The 19,888-nt window shown below is 39.7% G+C and overlaps 1 protein-coding gene across 1 annotated transcript; it reads left to right on the forward strand.

Annotated features, from left to right (window-relative positions):
- USP14 (ubiquitin specific peptidase 14) lies at nucleotides 1-19,888 on the forward strand. The gene is made up of 16 exons (XM_054059882.1): nucleotides 1-182; nucleotides 3,335-3,480; nucleotides 4,137-4,169; nucleotides 5,872-5,976; nucleotides 7,661-7,764; nucleotides 8,979-9,037; nucleotides 10,947-11,077; nucleotides 11,373-11,453; nucleotides 12,171-12,250; nucleotides 13,818-13,932; nucleotides 15,229-15,294; nucleotides 15,595-15,687; nucleotides 16,578-16,706; nucleotides 17,793-17,853; nucleotides 18,940-19,047; nucleotides 19,156-19,888. The coding sequence occupies exons 1-16, from the start codon at nucleotides 167-169 to the stop codon at nucleotides 19,305-19,307; spliced, it is 1,479 nt and encodes a 492-aa protein (XP_053915857.1). The 5' UTR covers nucleotides 1-166; the 3' UTR covers nucleotides 19,308-19,888.

Below are 19,888 nucleotides of genomic sequence, written 5' to 3' on the forward strand. Positions count from 1 at the left end.
CGCGCGCGCGCACCCCGCCCCGCTTCCGGCGCGAGGGCCCCGCTTGCAGCGTCATCCCGCGGGGCCGGGTTTGAATGAGAGACCCCGCGGCAGGCACGCTCTGACCCGCCGACACCGACCGCTCCCTCGCTGCCGCCTCCTTCTCCTCCACCGCCCCGCCGCCGCCATGCCGCTCTTCTCAGGTGAGACCCTCGTGGCTCCCACCGCCGCCGCCGGGCCCTGCGCGCCGCCCTACCGGCGGAGCCGGCGGCCACGGGGCCCCGCAGGGCGAGGCTCAGCCCCAGAGCGGCGCCGACACGAGCGTCAGGATCGCTTCTCTGCGGGCAAGGGTTCGGGGCTCGGCACGGGCGGATTGTGCCCCGCCGCTCCGGGATGGAGCTGTTGGAGCGGGTCCAGAGGAGGCCACGGGGATGATCCGAGGGCTGGAGCACCTCTGCTGGGAGACAGGCTGGAGAGGAGAAGGCTCCGGGGAGACCTTAGAGCAGCCTCTCGGTCCCTGAAGGGGCTGCAGGAAAGCTGGGGAGGAACTGATGACAAGGGCATGGAGTGATGGGACGAGGGAGAATGGCTTTAAATTGGAAGGGGGAAGATTTAGATCAGACACTAGGAAGAAATTCTTCACGCTGAGAGTGGTGAGGCACTGGCACAGGTTGCCCAGGGAAGCTGTGGATGCCCCATCCGTGGAGGTGTTCAAGGCCGGGTTGGATGGGGCCTTGAGCAGCCTGATCTGATGAGAGGTGCCCCTGCCCATGGCAGGGGGTTGGAACTAAATGATCTTTAAGGTCCCTTCCAACCCAAACTGCTCTGTGATTCCACAATTTTCGTTTAAGCTAAAGTACAGTTAATTCATCCAAGTACCTCTTATTTGAATGTTAAACAGAATGTCCCTCTGATAGAGTGGGGATTTTTTATCGCACGGTTTTTTTTTTTTTTTCAAATGCTGTTTTTCTAGACACTGTTACATCTTGTGTTAAGTGTATCTGTGTAGAACAGATGTGTCTTTTTCTGTAATCACCTGTCTTTGTAGCCTTTCCCCATCTCAAATGCAAGGTCAGATGGAGACCTGGAGCCAGCTCCAAACTAGCAAGAGATTTGACTGTTGTGAAATTTATAATAACATTAAAATTAGTCCTTGGAAAGTAATAGAATATGTATAAGATTTCTGGGAAAATTTATACATACGCATGTAAGTGAGAAATACATTCTGTAACCAGCTCTTGTCTCGCTGCATGTCATTGATGGAGATCAATCCCTCATGTTGCCCAGCCCTGATTAAAAGGTGCTTACTTTCAAAAACTCCAAAACAAGTCTTGAAGAGTTTATTTGCCAGCATTTTCGGTACCAGTGTGGTATGTGCAATTGTGCCTCAGCAAAGCCCTTCTCTGGCTTGTTTTTGTGCCAGGATGGGCTCTGGCTGACAAACTGAGATCCTGTTGTCACTATAACAGGTCTTCTCCTGAACTCCAGCACATTTGTGTAAGCTGGAGCTTTCATATACATGAACCTTTTCTTTTTGCTTCCTCTCATCTCTCTTCCTTCACTGCTTCAGGAGAAACCACCAGAATGCCTATAAGCCCAGCCCAGCTCTTCAGCACCTCTGGCCCCTGTTCAGTGGGGCAAATACGCCCTTTTTTTCTTAGTTGCCGTTGCTTTCAAGTGAAAAATTTTCCTCCTTTAGTTTGGAAACTTTTGGTGGAAATTCCAATGTCTGTTTCTAAAGAAAAGACACTTATACTCTTCAGTTTCCTCCTCCTGAGCGCTGAGTTGTCAAAACCAGACACTGCAGATTAGTAATTGCTAACTCTTCTGCATATTAAGCGGTGGACGCGTGACTGTTCAAAAATGCAAAACTTAAAAGACTATGTGCAGGTCACTTCTTCTGAGTGAGTCTGTTGTCTTCCAGGAAATGGGAGACTTGTGCTGAAATATGCAAAATTCTAGTTGTGTTTTTAAAAGGATCATAAGGTTGGACAAATCCAGCTTCAGTACTTTCTGATAGAAATACTGCAAAGGCAGTCATTTGAGTTACTTTGTAGACTAATTTAGACTATATTCTGATTGCACTGCTTCTTATGAGTTACAAGGATGAACATACATTTGAAATCTTAGCCTTCTTGAAAGGTTTTTTTTTAAATCACAACTTTTAAGAGTTTTTTCTCGAAAAACAATATAATTGCTGTAGTGTATTTATTTAGAACTGAAGCATGGGTAGAAGGAAAGATATGGCTTTCTTAAAGAATGGTATTTCAACCACTTACTGTGCGTGTAGGTCGTTGCTTTTTGCTATGTTTTCTGGATTTTCAGCAAAACTGCAGCTTGCCACAGTAGCCTCATGTACCTATGATAGGGATTGGAAATGGTCAAAGATGGGTAACCAGTCTTTAAAAACACACTGTTTATTCCAAGCATTTCTGTCCTTTCTTGGTTAGTTCTAGCTTCACCAAAGTGAATTTAATGTGCTTTTTTGTTGTCTGTCTGGTGTTTCTGCTGGTGATCCCATTTCCAGCACTGAGACCTACACTTCGTGTGACCAAATTTCACATGGCTTAATTCCAGTCTTACACAGTTACTGGGGTCAGGGCTTCTGGAGCTGCAACCTATGCATGGACTGCTGTCTGTATTTGTGCATAGGTGCCTTGTTTACGTCCCCACTGTCAGAACTGAGGAAGGTAGCAGTGATGGTGATGTCCATGGCACCGTGAGATTAACCTTCCATTGAAAGGAAGCAGAAGGTGTGCTATTTCATGGGCATTATCTTTGTGCACGCTTATGCTCTCACGTAGCTCCATGAGAACGGTATTAGTAGGCAAAACTGTGGCTGTCAAACAGGAGCTTTGTGGCTTTCATGCCACTACTCCATGATTACTTTACTGTGCTTCACACGTGTAGAGAAAGAAGAATGTTGTATTGTTTGCCGTTAAAGGAGAATAGAAATGCTGTGGAAAACTAAACTGGAATCGCACCTCTGAACTTCTGTCAGAAATTTGTTTGCAATGAACGGCTGAGACGTTGGATGAATTACTTGAAAATTGCTTTTGTGAAGACTTGCCCAAAGATGCTGTTCTACACATTATTGCTTGCAGAATTTCTCAGTATATACGTTGCTTACAGTTGTTTCTTAGGATGTCTTTAGGAGTGTTGGAAATAGTATGTTCTCGTGGCTGAGACACCTTGTAGGAAGTGTCCCCTCACTTGATTATTGGCAAGATTTAGAGGTCAAAACTTAACATTTTGAGATGGTATAAGGTCTGGCATTTGAAATACTGGGTTTATCTTGATAATTACATTCTTATATATTTTGAAATAATCTAGTTTTAAACCTTTTTGCTTACAGTTAATGTGAAATGGGGAAAAGAGAAATTCTATGGCGTGGAGCTTAACACTGACGAACCTCCAATGGTCTTCAAAGCCCAGTTGTTTGCACTGACTGGAGTTCAACCGGCTAGACAGAAGGTTATGGTTAAAGGAGGAACTCTGAAGGTAGAAATCTGTGTGTTTTTTTATTATTTCTAACATTGTTATGTTATAATAAAATAACAAACATATTTCTGAGTGTTCCTCCAGAAGATTTTTCACTGTATGTATTAAACTGACTGCACCTCTCAGAAATAATTCTGTATGATTCTTTCCCTACTATTAGAAAATACAGACAAAATTTTGTTGCTAAATGGCTGGGAGACACAGTGCAGGTTTAAAACACTTAATATATATTACTTTATATATTACTCATTCTTTCACACTAAACACTGCTCTGCTTTGTGGGTTTCTTTCTGTTCCTTTCTGATGTTCAGAATCCAAATGCACCATTTGGCTTTTTAGCTTGTTGAAGAGAAGTTTCTGTGGCACTTCTTTGCTGAAGACTTATCATCATAATGCAATGCAGACAGCTTTCCTACAAAAAGTTACATACATCTAAGCTGTGTTAAAGAACAGATGAAGAACCATATTGAAAAGTCTACTCAGATGTTTTTTTCTTTTAGTCAAACAAGACTTGGTGATGTGTAAACAGTTCATATTTCACAATCTTGGATGAAACACCATTGTGTATTTAGAAATGGGTGATTAATATTAATGAAAATACTTGATGTCTTTTGCTGCAAGACAATTAACTCATCTTTATTTCATTTCAAATACAGGATGATGACTGGGGGAACCTGAAAATAAAGAATGTAAGTTATGAGGAACAACTGAATTTTACTAATTGGATTTTTATTTTGGCATTTCAAGAAAAATTTCAAGTTCTTGCTCTTTCTGTTTGAATGTGTAGTTCGGTCTTATCTTTCTTCAAAGCTTAATTTTAAGTTTTACAGGTGTTATACTAAGCATTCTTAGAGTCCTAACCATTGATTTGTAAAAAAACCCTTTTTCTAGCATAAGTAGAGAATTTACACCATTTTCCTGAATTACCCGGGAGCATTTCTTTCTTTCTAACAAGAAATGTTTAGATTAGTAGTCCTTCTGTATTGTCTCTGACTGCAGTAATAAACTATGTTATTTAGAGAGATCTTGTGAACCTGGGCACTCTGTTGCACTTCTGCTTCCCCAGCGTGGAAAATCATTGCTTTATGAATACTGAAGTTACAGCTCTGTTAATTTCTTTTTTATCAGCCTGCTGAAGTTTGTTCTCCCATGCTAAATAGCTGCTATTTAAAACCAAAGCCATTAATAACGGTTATTTATACTTTTGACTAGTTGAAAAAGAAAACAAAAGGTGAATTTATTTGTGTTTCTCGATGATGTAATGGGAAATCCCAAAGATTTTTGTTTGGGTTTTTTTCTGTCATTGTAATTTTTGTAGGTATTTTGTAATGATTGTTTGGTAGACTTTACTCCAGTTCTTTGCTGAGCAGATTGAATGAAGTAGTGTTATTCTTACCCTTGTAATTGGTTTGCAAGCATCTGTTAGCAGCCTGTAGCTGCAGCTGTTGTTGCAAAGTCATTCAGCAACCCCCCTAGCAGGTAATATTCTTGTCCTTTTCTGCATACTGTTACTCTCCCAGCTGCCTTTATTAATTTGATATGAAAGTTACAAGGATTTATTTACATTGTCAAGGCAGTTTCTTCGCATGCTGTGGTCCATCCTTTTCCTTAATTCTGTATTTCCAAGGCTTCAGACGCTCATCTTCTCCCTCTTTGATAGATCTTACTGTTTAGATGTACTGCTGTTGAGTGCTGAAAAACTCCTTACTTACACTAGTCCAGCAAGCACGGTAACTTGATTGCCTCCCCTCAGCCTTGGATGTTAGTCCTCATGCTTAAATTGATGAGGCCACTGTGGTTCCTTTCTACTTTTCAATTAATTTAGTGTCTTAATTTAAAGGATGGCACTTCCCTTTCCTACTTGCTTTTCAGGTGAAAAAAAATCCATTTCAAACCTCAGAGCTGTGGTCCTCATTGTTACCAGCCTAAAATTTAGCTGCTCAGTTATCTCTGGTTCCAAGGTATTTCCCAAGACTTAAGGGAAGGAGAGGTACTTGCACTGAAGTCTTGAAGATGCTTGATCTCTAGTGGTCCATCTGGAAGGCAGGTTTTCTGAATGCTTCACAGTGGGATATTCCATGAAAGTTAAATTTCATCCTGATTGGAATCTTGTGTTGTCAGCTGCTGGCAAGCTCACCAGGCTCAGTGGAAGAGTCTAGCATGGATAAAGCTGTGGAATTGTTCTCAAAAGTACTTTCTAGATAATGAAAAAGTTAAGGTACACCCTTCAGAAAGAACAGTGCGGTATCAGTTATGTAAACTAGGAGAAAGGTTGTGTTTATCTTTGGGGAAACAGCTGATATATGTCAAGAGCTTAATGATTTATTTATTTCTTTTTAAGTGGAAATAACTACTCTTAAATATTTATTAATATTTTTTCTGTCTTTCAAGGGGATGACCTTGTTAATGATGGGTTCTGCAGATGCGCTTCCAGAAGAGCCAATTGCTCGTCCCGTCTTTGTAGAAGACATGACAGAGGAGCAGTTAGCTTCAGCTGTAAGCATGTTTCAAACTTTGGTTTCTTGTGAACCTTTGAATAATGGCAAGGTTTTAAATACTTCAGGTTGATTAAAAGTGGATTTTCAAACTGTAATGTCTGCTTAACCTACATAACTTCTCAAAAAACAGACATTTATGTTGGTGATCCAACTGGTAGCAGTTATGGGAAGTCTGGAATGTAATTTAAAAGTCATATAAATAGTGCTGGTTTTCCTGTAAGCAGACAGCTTAGTTAATTTTCTAAAATTAGTTGTTCCTGATGGTTTTAAAGATGAAGTTGTATTGCCCTTGCTGTGTTAGTGTCCTGAACTTTACCTGAACAAGGGCTCTTAAATGTGCAAAATTGTTCCCTACCCCCTTCCGATCTGCAAAGGGAAACTGGAGTTTGTTTGGGGGTCAGTGTCTCTGTGGTTGTTTGTCCTTGTTAGTAGCCTTAGGTAAACTTTTCTTTCTGAAAAATTAAAATAGTTTGACATTAATGGAATAGATGATACATTTTCGTTTTCAGGAGCGAAGTCTGGAAGAGCATAATTAATCTGTTTTTTAAATGAACTACTTTCTGTTTGATTTGTTTCCTCTATTACAATTTTAAAGGCTTAATTTTCTTACTCGTTATTTGAACTAGGAGCAATGTCGTCGTACTTAAAACAGTTGCATGACTTGTCAACTGCACATGCAGAACATGTTTTATATGTGTCTGTATGAAAATGGGTCTGTAGTTCAGGACAAGTTTTGTGCTTCAGTATTTAATACTTTCCATGGCAGCTGCAGGTGAGGGACACTTATGTATTTTTGAGATTGGCCCTGTACACAGACTTTGAGAAAATTGAGAGGCAAACAAGGAGAGGGTTTCCATGTCAGATAACATTTTGTAAAACCTGGTCACGTTTCATTTCTCTGGTTCAGTCTGTTATATATCAAAATTCAATTGTGTATACTGCATGTATTCATTAAAAATGTAATACAGAGCTAAATGAGTTCTCTCTTCCTAAAATAATTAAGGGATATTGGTAAGCAGTACTGCTTCAGTTTCGTCAAGCTGTGTGCTTTTCCCTGACGACTACTCAAGTATGCAGGATTAAAAAAGAAAAATGCTATCATATTGTGATTTATAGTTGTTTCTGAAACTCGTTTCATTATTAGTTGGCCTTTGCATTTGTCAAAGCTTCAGAAATTCACAAGTTGTCTAAAAGGATCAAATTAATGATCTGTTGCAGACTTCTGGAGAGGAGTTTAAATAATGCTTTTGTTTTTAACTGTGAACTTCATCATGTTCAGAGTTTTACTCAAGACTGATTTTAATTAAAACATCAGGGTTTCGTGCAAAAGTATTTGTGTGGAAATGTCATGGAAATAGAATTTTAAGGTCAAAACTTGAATGAGATTATCATTGAACTTTCTGAGTGACTGCCTGCTTGAAGAATATGCTCATTGCACTAAACATGCATAGCAAAAACCTCAGAGCATTCCCGAATGTCCTCTAAAAGCTCCAAATGGTGAAATGATTAATATAATCAGAAAATGGATCTGGAAAACTTCATGAAGTTTGATGGAGTATTCATGTTTTACTTACCTCTCACCATTCCTTTTCATAGAAGATGATGTCAAATGGTAGCGTTTATGCAAAAACAGTTGCACGTCTCTCTCAGATTTTTAAGTACTCTTGTAAATTTTTTGGTAGATGGAATTACCCTGTGGATTGACCAACCTTGGCAACACTTGCTACATGAACGCTACAGTTCAGTGTATCCGCTCAGTGCCAGAAGTGAAAGAGGCCCTTAAAAGGTAAGATTCAGTGCAAACCCACCATGACTAAAATGTTTTCTTTAGCTTATCAGATAGTTATGATAATCCGTATCAGTACTAAGGTGACTGTTCCACAAAATACCTATCTGTTCTTCTTTAAATCTATTCAAGGTTAACATAATGATCATTTTATCCCATGGCTGTGTTAGTCTGGACTTTTGAAAGCCTTAAGACTATATATTTGTTGGAATTGGCTTTTAGTGGAGAGAGAATGTGTTTTGCCTTGCTAAAAAATAGTTCCTATCAAGACTTGTTTAAAATGCTTAACAAAGCTTCTAACCCTGTTTCCTGGTGTTAATTTGTATAGTCTTGTTCTGTATAAAAGAATCCTGTGGGAGTCCTGGTTTTTGCCATGTGTCTGCGTCATGGAATCGTAGAGCATAGAATGGATTGGGTTAGAAGAGACCTTAAAGATCACCCAGTTCCAACCCCCCTGCATGGGCAGGGACACCTCCCACTAGATCAGGCTGCCTGAAGCCCCGTCCAAGCTGGCCTTGAACACATCCAGGGATGGGGCATCCAGGACTTCCCTGGGCAACCTGCGCCAGTGCCTCACCACTCCCGCAATAAAAGATATCTTCCTAATATTTCTTCTAAATCTCTGCTCCTTCACCTTAAAACCATTACCCCTCATCCTATTACTGTGTTCCCTGATAAAGAGCCCCTCCCCAGCTTTCCTATAGGGCCCCTTTTAGGCACTGGAAGGCTACTATAAGATCTCCCCGCAGCCTTCTCTTCTCCAGGCTGAACAAGGCCAGCTTTCTCAGCCTGCTTTCATATGGGAGATGCTCCAAGTCTCTGATCATCATCTTCTGAAGAAGCTGTGGAAGATTTTTTCAGAAATGGGGTAGCTTCTATTCAGGCTTTTTGGCAGTTTCTTTAAAAATAGATTGAGTCTTTGAGGCAGATAGATTGGAGGAGCAGCAGTGATGTGTCCAGACCTTGCAGTTCGCATTTATTTGTTGTCTCAAGGATGCCGGTTTTCTTTTGCATCCATGCTATGATTGCAAAATAGCTGAGACTTTGAGGTCAGTAGGGGTAAATATTATCTTCAGTTAGTTCTGGTTTAGTAATTGGTTTCTTTTGATATATTTCAATAAATCTAGCTGCTCCCTGCTTTTTTTATTTAAAAACCTTATTGCTGCTCTTGATTCTGTTTAATTGTGTACAAATTATTTTTTCTTCTCTTTTAGGTATGGTGGTGCCTTAAGAGCTTCAGGAGAAATGGCTTCTGCTCAATACATCACTGCAGGTTAGTGTTTAGAGTAGAACACAGCGCTTTAGGCTAGTGTGTGACTTCCTTCTAACTGCAGATGAAAATTGCAGTTGGAGCTCTTTATATTTTTCTTTTGCTCATATGCCTTAGGAATTTCAGATCTGCTAGCACTCGAGGATTCATTTTGCTCTGTCCTTAATATCTTTAAAGGTTATTCTGATCGCGGCTGCAAAGCATACATCTCTCTGCTTATTACCTAGCTGCGTGTTGGGAGAATGTACTCAAGGGTGATCTAGGCTTAGATAGAAATCATTCGTATCTCTTAATGTTTTGCACATAGGCATAAAGTAATTGGAACTTCCTGAAGCAGACTCCATCCGTTTGATCATTTTGTGTAGAGATAATGTAGTGCATGGCTCCTTGTTTCACTTAACCATAGGCTGATGCCATATTCCTAGAATGTGTATTTCATTGATATTTTTTAATATGGTTTATTGGCTGAGCATCATTGTCGAGAGGGTAGCTGATGCTTTATCCAGTGGTCTGAATCTTCACCCTAAAGATCCAGATTTCATAGCTGAAATAGAAAGTAGTGTCTTCAAAAGGAAAGTTACTCTTTGTTGTGGTGGTCTGGGTGCTCACAATGTGGGAGCTCACGATGGCCCCGTATCTCCCAAGTTCTAACTAGAATTCTAGTTAGACCCACCCCTTACACTTGAACAAGGGTACTACTTGTCCGCTTTTTCTTTTTTTTACTCTATTTCATTGCCCCACTAAGATGCTGGGCCAGGACACTGGGATTTCTACCAGTCCATTTAAGGAAAAACAAAACAATATAAGGAAGGAAAGGTCCAGTTTGTGGGTATGCCTGCTGATCGAATTTTGGGGTGGTAAGTTCAATGGTTACTCTATACAACCATGCCTGCCCCTCCCCTTTTCACTGCCTTTACTTCATGTCCCTTGTTTTCTTTTTAAGGTGACAGCTCTGCTTTTTAGGAATCTTAATAGTTTTAAGTAATTTGTAGTTAATTTTTCAGTGCTGAGCTGGTCAAGAACTCCTGCATGACACTTATGGCATTTTTTTGTTTTTAATTGCTGTGTCATATCAGTTGTCCCTCTTACTGAGGTCAGTGAAAATATTTCATAAACAGATGAAGCAACTGTCCTTGGTTCCCTGTAGTCTTGACCATATTCACTTATTCAAGAGTATCAATTCATTAGTCTCTCAATTGGTAAATTAGTGACCATGCATACTGTTGCCTACCTCACAAGGTTGTTGTGAGGATTAAGAGGTATCTCTGAAGTAATTAGTGGATTGAAATTGCTGTAACCCGGGTGGATAAGACATGTATAATAGTGTCTTAAGCTAAAAAGAAAGCCATGTGTATTGTCATGCAATTAGTAGCATTTGTTGAATTGCACATAGTTATGAGCGGTCTGCACGTATGCATACACATACTTGTTTTCCTGGATCTTCAGTAAAGCATGAGTTGTTTTCTAGTTATTCTAGTTGGAAAAAATGAAAGTTTTTTCCCCAGTAGTTCATGAAACATAAGCTGCTCTAGACAATAGATCGCAAATGCCTTCTGGTTTTTCTGGATGTAGTCCTCTTGTGAAAACATTGTTCCTCAGATGTGTTTCAAATGAAATCTTAACTGGTTGAAAATGTGGTTTTTTTCTGCTAGCAGCTGGCAAAGACGGGGCATTGTGCGCCGAACTCTCAGAATTGTCATCTTTGCACTTGCCAAGTCATATTCACAAATGAGATCTTAGGTGCATTTGTTATGCCTAGAAAATTAAATCCTGCTTTGGAAGAATCAAATTGGATACTGTTAAATGATCTGTCTTTATCTGTTGCTGCTGTTTTACTTTTCTTTTTAAACTCCCTGCCATGTTTGAATTGTTTTTTCCACTTCTCAAAGAATTCACTTACTTTTTCTTCAAGCTCTTAGAGACTTGTTTGATTCCATGGATAAAACTTCCTCCAGTATCCCACCTATCATTCTCCTGCAGTTCTTACATATGGCCTTCCCACAGTTTGCGGAGAAAGGCGATCAAGGCCAGTACCTTCAGCAGGTAAAGACCCATTATTAGGTTATTGTTTGGTAGTTCTGTAGCATATTGGAAGTTGAGAACAAGAATATTTTAAAACTTTCCTTCTCCTGTGGTAATAACTTACCCCGGTAAAGGTTTTGCACTTGTATTGGGTAAGGAAGTTGAATGTAATATTAAGTGCTAGCTTGAAAATACGTGGGAGGAATTCTTAGTTAAGGAATCCTTATGTTTGATTTTACAGTGTAAAGATTGATGGGGTTAATACTACTGAATCATAATGCTGCTAGTCAGATTAAATGTTCTATTCCCTTTGTAGGATGCTAATGAGTGCTGGGTGCAGATGATGAGAGTGCTACAGCAGAAGCTGGAAGGCATAGAAGGTGACACAGTTATGGAGGTAATTGTAGTCTTACTGTAACCAGTATTAGGATTTATAATGTTGTGCTTGTGAGTCACAATTTTTTTTTGCTAAGGGTTATCTGTTTTTTGAGTTCTTTAACACGTGTCTATAGTCCAGTAAGTGCAATTGCTTTCTAATGTGTCTGATCAGCATAATGCTACCTTCTGTAATGTCAATGTATGCTGTGCAGTGCACTATTGGAATACTTTGGGCTTTGTAAGGCATATGTTGGACCAGGGTGGTGTGGCTGTGAGCGTGTTACAGCTGACCCTCATAACTTGCAAATTTAGCGCATAAGAACTCTTTTCTGGAAAGTGTGCTATTTTAAATAGACAACTAGTTTAATCAGCCCGATAAGAAGTTGGTTAGAGTTTTTCCCGAGACTTTACCAGGCCAACTCTTCTGTAAACTGTTTTCAGGAGAGCCTGGAAACAGGGGCAAAAAATGTGATGGACTACTTTAAGACAGATATAAGTTGCAGGACAGGGAGGTGATTGAGTCTTGCTTGCTATTATGCTTTGAGGTGACTTCAGCATCATGCTATAAATGCATTTGTTTTGAAACTTATACTCTGTAAGAAGATTGAATGATGAGAAGAAAATGTACCTATAGAAAGGTGGAGGAATAGACTTTAAAGAAGTGAGATAAATGGGGTTGTTTTGTCTGTAAAGGAGACTATCTTTACATACTATTTAAAGAGAATTTGTTTTACAGACAGAATCTGGAGCTACAGCAGGATCTTCTAAAAAGAAGAGTTTAATTGATCAGTTCTTCAGCATTGAATTTGAAACTGCGTATCCTAAAGACTAAGGCAAGACAAAGAATGATAATAACTTCACACTTCAGCAGATGAGTTCTGGGAGGATGAAAAGCAGCATTCAGAATAGTATAGAAAATAAAGGTGTGCATTAAGAAAGAGAGGGGATGATGTATTGCAGGAATACGCAGAAGTTAAGACTGGATATACTTTGAAAGAGGGGATGATGTGGGGAGGAAGAATGGTAGTGAAGACTTGCAGAAAAAAACCACCGAATTTAAATACCACACTTCCTTCCCCGAGAAGGTTCCCAGCTCTCTGCCTCAAGGATGCTGACATGTTTTATCCCAATAAAACTAATTATTGTCTTAAATAGCCTGGTTTTGGCTTATTTAAGGGAGTGTTGCCCATATACTTGGCATACTGAATGTGCACAGAAGCTAGCTTGATTGATCTCTTAAGAAATTAATTACATGCTCGCTGTTAGATGAGTAAGAAATTAATGCAGCTGACAACTTTCTAGTAGCTTTTTTTTATAGCAAGAACAAAAAGTGTGTGACCACATGGGGCATACATGTCATGCCGAGTATTACTCTTTCTACTTCTCCACCCCAAAATCCTGGCCATCATGAAACTGACTGCCACTTTTAGAAAGAATTATACTGTGCATTTTGCACATCCCATTAGATAGAATCATAGAATTATAGAATGTCCTGAGTTGGAAGGGACCCTTAAGAGTCAGAGTCCATCAAGATGCGGTACTATATCTCATAGCTTGGTGGTAATGGAGAGCAAAAGCTTTTTTTAAGGTAAGAATCACGAATCTCTCTCCCTGGATTGTGGCATTTGCTGTTCCTGAAGTAGTCGGGAGGAGTAGAATGAACAACTAAGAGCAATGATGCATTGGCCAATGGCAGGAGGAAGAGACTTGGTAGAAAAGTCATGTTGTGAGCCTTCAAAACGTGATCATGGTAGCATTTGTAGAATGGATGCATTCAGAGTAGTCGAAAATAACTCTAGGTAGAAGAAAGTGGATGACAGGAAAAGACTGGGGTAAAAGGATGAAAAAGAAGAGGTTGGACAGAACAATTAGAAGAATGTGTAGAAAATAATGAAAAAATGAGCTTCATTCCTGTGAAGAGGGGACAGATCAAGGCAGGGAAAGGAGGCCGTGCATGTTGAAAGAAGCGTGAAGTCTGGCCAGCAGGAATAGAACTTTATGCTCCATTGTTGCTGACAATTAGTAATGTTGCAGGAGGGCTTCGTGATTTTGGTATTGGCACCCAGTTAGTATGATCTGTGTCCTGGTGGTTGGGTGGTGAGAGGGAGAAGAAGGAACAAGGCAGGCCTCAGAAGCTTAAAAACTGATTAAAAACTTTTTTGGTGTGCTGTCTGCTTCAGCTGCTGCTTGTCATTACACACAAAGGAACAGACTGGTTAAAAGGAAGGGCTGTTTCAAATCTTTTTTATACTGCAAGAAGAAAAAGTGCTGTTGATGCACAAGCACAGGATCATCTTAAATTACTGTGCTGTTCAGCACATACTTTTCACTAGCACAGTAGTGCAGCTCTTGGTGCGTGGTGGTTTTCCTTAATTTTGTGAAGCATGAAATGTACAGAAGCTGAAGAAGAGGAAGTAACTAAAGGAAAGGAGAATCTGCTTCAACTTAGTTGCTTTATCAATCAAGAAGTGAAATATCTGTTTACAGGACTAAAACTGGTAAGCCATTAAGCTTTTTATTTAATTGAAATTCTAAACAGCCTGTGTTTTTAGTGTGTGGGTTGGAATTGACATCTGCTCTCCAAGCTTTACAGAGTTCCAAGATTTTTGTTGGGGAGGGTGGTGTTCAATGAGAAGATGACAGTAAAGATGAATTGCACGTTAATGAAAAAGAGACTTCACCAGAGCGTTTTCTTAACCCTGGCATGGTCTTGCCCTTGTGGGTGACCAAGCACAAGCCGATTTGCTACTTGTTTGTTCAGCTGGCTTTCACTTCAGACTGAGCAGTATCGTGATTTAAGTGTGCTGTAGACAGTGTCCTAAAGTCAGTTTTAAAACAGTGGCATTTTGTTTGCTAAGAAAAAAACACCCCAGATGATAGAAGAATTAAATTTAATTTTGCAGATGTTGAAGGAAGTGTTATTTTTCAGGACACAATATAATCTTTATCTATTTAAGCAGAATTTCTTAGAATACTCTGTGTTTTTATATATATGTATTTCTAAGTTATCAAGGTCTTTTGGACATCCTGAAGGAGCAAGGAGAGGAGCTACTACAAAACCTTTGTAGTAACTGCTCTTGCAGAGCATTTGTATAAGAGCAGGGATGGAAACAGTGATTTGGTTTGTACAGGACTGGGCCAAGTTGCATGGTTCTCAGATAATCTTTGTATCTGCTTTTTCTTTTTTGACAGATTTAGAAGGAAAAGTAGGATGAAATAGTTAATGCTTACAAAATAAAAAAGATTGTAAAAAAAGAAACCTCACTCTCAGGCCGGAAAAGTTCTAAAATTGTTACGCTGGATTGCCTGTAGCAAAAGAATCCCAGCACTAACAACCAGGCCAGTCTTTTCCTGAATTTGAGAAAGTCCCTGGATGCAGTGTCACCACCTGTCTCCTTATGCAGCTCTGCTTTAGACTGAGAGTTGAGAAATCTGCAGATATTCCTGTCACGAGAAATTTCAGGTTTTCTTTGATTGCGTTCCAAGCATGACATGACACATCTGTAACCAAAACCAAATACAATTTATCACCAAATCCAGTTGCAAGTTGTGCACCTGTAGAATGAAATTTTCTGCAAAGAGAAACATAGTGTTGTCAGGGCTTAGGGACGAGCCCAGAGCTGAAGAAATGTATGGATGTGGTCTTTCTGCCAAGGAATATCAGAACTCTGTGACTCAGTGGCTCATAGCATCAGAAGAGATTAGCAGGTTTCATTTATGGTTTGTTTATCTGTGCTGTGCTTTTCTTTAAGTTGTGTTTTATGATGAATATATGCATTGTTATGTTTTAACAGCGTCTTCAAGAGGAAATCACCAAACTCTCTCCAACACTGCAGAGAAACGCACTCTATATCAAATCTGTGAGTGGTACTTCTGTTGCTCTTTGTGTTTCTTTTAACAGTTGTCAATTTTCTGTCCAAAACCACAAAATTATTGCTGTAACTGCATGTGATTTGTGCTTATAAAGCACCCAAGAGATTTAAGACCAGTTGAAAATTGAGTAGGCTACTGTACAGAGCTTCAAAATAAGGAGGCCTTTTTATATTCTTATGTGTTTGTGTACAAATATGTTCCCAGATAGCCTCTAATATAGGATGAGCAATGTTTAAGGTATAAAACATCTGTGAATATCTGATGGCTTTCTCTGTGTTTTTTTATAGTCTAAAATTAGTCGCTTGCCAGCATACCTGACTATTGAGATGGTTAGATTTTTTTACAAAGAGAAAGAATCCGTGAACGCCAAAATTCTTAAGGTGAGTAAATTTTCTGTGTATTGAAGTTTAATTCCTCTTTATGCTTTTCAATGAGTTTTGATCATAGGTAGACAACTAACGCTTGAAAGCTGTTTACTAATTTTTTTGGTTTTAAATTGCACTTAGAAATGTTAACAGCACAGTTTCTTTGCTTAAGTACAAAGTAGCTTTCTTTCAGGGAGAGGTAAGAGACAGAAGTGAATCTGCTCTGGTACCGTTAGGATGCTTTTTGGTGTCTCTTCACCAGTGGTTCAGAGGAGGATGTTTAAGGAGAGGGCCAGAGTCACTGGACAGCGTAATAAAGCTGTCAAGAAATGTTTGTGCTAACAAACACTTCCTGTATTAGTTATTTTAATGGTCTGGCTTTTTGATTGACAAATGCAGAACCAGCTGCAAACAGCTGAATGTTCCAATTTTACTTCCTGTTGACTTTGGCGGATAGACCTCCTAAGCTGCCCAAGGAGCATCATGATAGGGGATTCCTGTTCCTTACCAGGCAAATGAGGTTAAAGGCACACATTAACTATTTTAGAAGACTGGATAAAACAAGCTGACATTTTTCAAGTTGTACAGTTGTGCTACTTGTGTTGTTTTGCCTTAGGCATGCATATGTATTTCCATAATATAAACGTATGAGAGCTGATAATAAAGAATCTAAATATTTACATTGAATGTTGTATGATGGTTTGTTTATACTGAATGAGACGTTCTGCTGTTAAAGTATTGTAGCCCTTTGGGTAAGTACTATCAGCAGTGTTTCAGTAGATTAAGTTGTCATAAATGCGAGGAGAGTTGCATTTAATTGGGCTTGGTGTTGTCTTCCCATGGGAGAACACTTTAAGGTGCAGTACTGAATTCTGCTAATAATCTTTATGCCGTTTGCTTCCTAGGATGTTAAATTTCCACTTATGTTGGATGTGTATGAGCTGTGTACACCAGACCTTCAGGAAAAAATGGTTTCTTATCGATCAAAATTCAAAGATCTAGAAGACAAAAAAGTAAATCAACAGCCAAAGAATGTAAGTCTTCTGGTGATTCCACGAGTGCTTTGATTAAATAAGTCATAACATCTGAAATTGCGGTACAAGTAAGGACTAGAGAAAATGTGACTTCCATAAATATATCGTTTTCTTCTTTAGACTCCTTGGTATTGAGCTTTGGATCTTTTTTGTGTGTTTTCATGAAAATACAGTATCTGTTTTGGTCCGACTGCTTGATGAGAAATGTTAAATGCAGTATGTAAACACATTGCTTATATTTTTATTTCAAAATGCATTAAAATGTAGTGCTTCTGCTTACTAGGGCTATGCCTAAAGGCTTCCTGTGGGTGACACAGAGTGATTGCTTATTGGCAGGTCACTTGTTCAGTGGAGTATGAGTAGCTATTTCCTGCTCACCAGCTGGAAAGGATTGTACAGGGGAGCACTATGTGTCTTAACCATTGAAATTTAGCATATACATATTAGTGACTGAAAGATTGTGCTTTAAAATCTTGTTAACTGGTTTCACCTCCTACCCTGTCCACGCATTCTAAAACCAGTTAGCCTTTCTTCAGTGGAAATAAAAAGCAAACTAGCTAAAACTGTAGTGTTTTAGCTAATTTTTTTCAAGTTTGCTGCTCAATTCCTGGCCTAACTCCTGGCAGTTTCATATAAACATTTGAATAAGGCTTGCATCTCTCTTTACGCAGTTAGGAACAAGGAAAGAGTGATATTTTAAAACGGGATATGTCATTGCTTAGAAGTCTGTCTCTGGTATTTTCTTGTTGCCACTTCTGCTGCTAGTGAATCTCTAACAAGGAATAAAATCTTCAACTACAGAATTGTTCTTGTGCTCCAAACCTGTAAATCCGGTGGGTAAACAGTCTAGGCAATATGTGCTAAAGTGGTTATATATTTGCTTTAAAAAATGGTAGTGTTTAGATTAGGCTTTTGGATGTCCAGCTAGAAATACAGTAATGGAACTTGTTTCAGGTTGAACAAAGAATGTTTAGGCTTAGAAACATCTTTGTATGGAGAGCTGAATGGAGAGTTGGTATTTGATATGATTGTGCCAAAGCTTTCTCAAAGCTGTTCCACATTAATTCAGCATATTCTGTTCTTTAGCCTAGCAAAAGTGATGGTGCACAGAAAGAAGTTAAATATGAGCCATTTTCATTTCCCGATGGTGAGTACAGAGAAGTAAATCTGCTCTGAAGTAATTTTCTATTTACTCATCTTTAAGAGGACATGATGGTAGGAATATTTTGAGAACTCTGGTTATTTTTAATGCCTTTGAAACTTAATCTTTGGAAACTGAGAGAAATTTAAAGAATGGAGAGATTAGGCAAGTTAGAATGCTGATGAGTAGTCAAAGACTTAATTGTCATCTGTCTGACAAGCTGGTGATATGCAGGAGACATGCACGTCAAAAGACATTTGCATGTAGTGTGCAGTTGTGTTGTATCCTCCTGTGTTGGTGGGTGGTAGGAACCTGAAATCAAAACAAAACTGTAAATTGGAATTTTAAAACTGCTGTGGTGGTGCTAGTGTTTCCTCACTTGGGGCTGACTTGAGCTTGACTGTCCTAAGTGTTCACCCTCATGTTGAAGACACTATGCAGAAATCATTTTGGAGATCTTGTTAACCCTTATTTGTTAGCATTTGGTGCATTCACAGAGGGGGGTGTGTGTGATGCAATGTGTGAGAAGTGGTGAGGGGTGTTTACCAGCTCGAGAGCAGTGAGAACAGGATGTTCTGGGGTGCTGAGAAATGCAGATCTTTGGGATTAGCTGGGTTTTTCCATAGAAAAACTGAACAGCTGATTGAACTCGCTGTGGAGAGGGTGATCTGCTGCATCTCAGTCTTCTCAGCACAGCCCAGCCGCAGCACACCAGTCCTTGCAGTTCCGTGCTTCACCCTGAATGCAAACAGCAACCAGCGTTTGAAGGAAGCATTGGCTAAACCTGTCCAGAGGGTTTACTGACTCTGTATGCCTTTGTTTTAATGCTTTAAGCTTACTGCATTTGTGTTACATGCAGGATACATGTATTTATGTCATGAAAACTGACCACACTCCCCATTTCCCAAGAGGCTGTTGAGCCTTGAAAGCCGCTGCTTTCAGTTCACAGTGTTTAGAGCTGTGCTATAAAAGGGGTTTTACACAGCTACGGTGCTGCAGTGCGGCTAACGTGTCTGTGGTCTGCATGCTGTTAAAAATGCTGAAGCTGTTCATGCGAGACTGGTGTAACTCTTTCTTTCTCTCTTCCTTCAGACATTGGTTCTAATAACTGCGGGTATTATGACCTGCAGGCGGTGCTGACACATCAAGGCAGATCAAGTTCCTCTGGGCATTATGTGTCTTGGGTTAAAAGGAAACAAGGTAAGAAACCATAATTACAGCAGTGTTAACCACCCTTCACAGCTTCTTTCATTGAAGATTAGATTTTATGTACCTGACTTACAACTAATCCTCTTGTTTTTCTTGCAGATGAATGGATTAAATTTGATGATGACAAAGTCAGCATCGTTACACCTGAAGATATTTTGAGGTTATCTGGAGGTGGAGACTGGCATATAGCTTACGTTCTACTCTACGGGCCTCGCAGAATCGAAGTGATTGAAGATGAAGCTGAACAGTAGTCTTCAGTTCTAGTCGTTCTGCCTAGGTGTGAAATAAATGTTGATTACCAATCACTTCTTCTTTTAAACCCCAGAGCTCTAGCAAATGGATAAATAATTTGTTCAAACCTTTTCATGTGAAGAGGGATGTTTCCAAACTGATCCATGTACCAGTTTAGCCACTGCGGACTGGACTGCCCACCACAGGTGGTGGTGACAATTCTTAAAATAGCTTTAATGTCTTGCAGAAGATATTTTTTTTTAAATGAGCCTCTTGCCCTTCCCTCCCCCCTTCCTCTCTGATGTCATCAAGTATTTATTACACACCTATTCTCACATTTGTTACTCTTGCATGGTTTATACTACAGTCCAGTAGCTGCCCATCCTTTGCCTTACCTGGCGGTTCAGTTAGGGAGGTAGAGAAAATACTGCCTTGTTGCATAACTCAGTGCTGCTGCCGATAGCCAACAACCGTGGCTGCAATCAAGTCTTTGTCCAGCCTGACCTGCTGATTCAGTCTGTTCTGTCGCTGGCATCTCATGACTTCAAAATAAATTGTGATCAACAATGCGTCTCCATTAAAAAAAGTTTGTCTCCTGGTA

Source organism: Cuculus canorus, chromosome 2 (assembly GCF_017976375.1).
Source record: "Cuculus canorus isolate bCucCan1 chromosome 2, bCucCan1.pri, whole genome shotgun sequence".
Classification (NCBI taxonomy): Eukaryota; Metazoa; Chordata; class Aves; order Cuculiformes; family Cuculidae; genus Cuculus; species Cuculus canorus.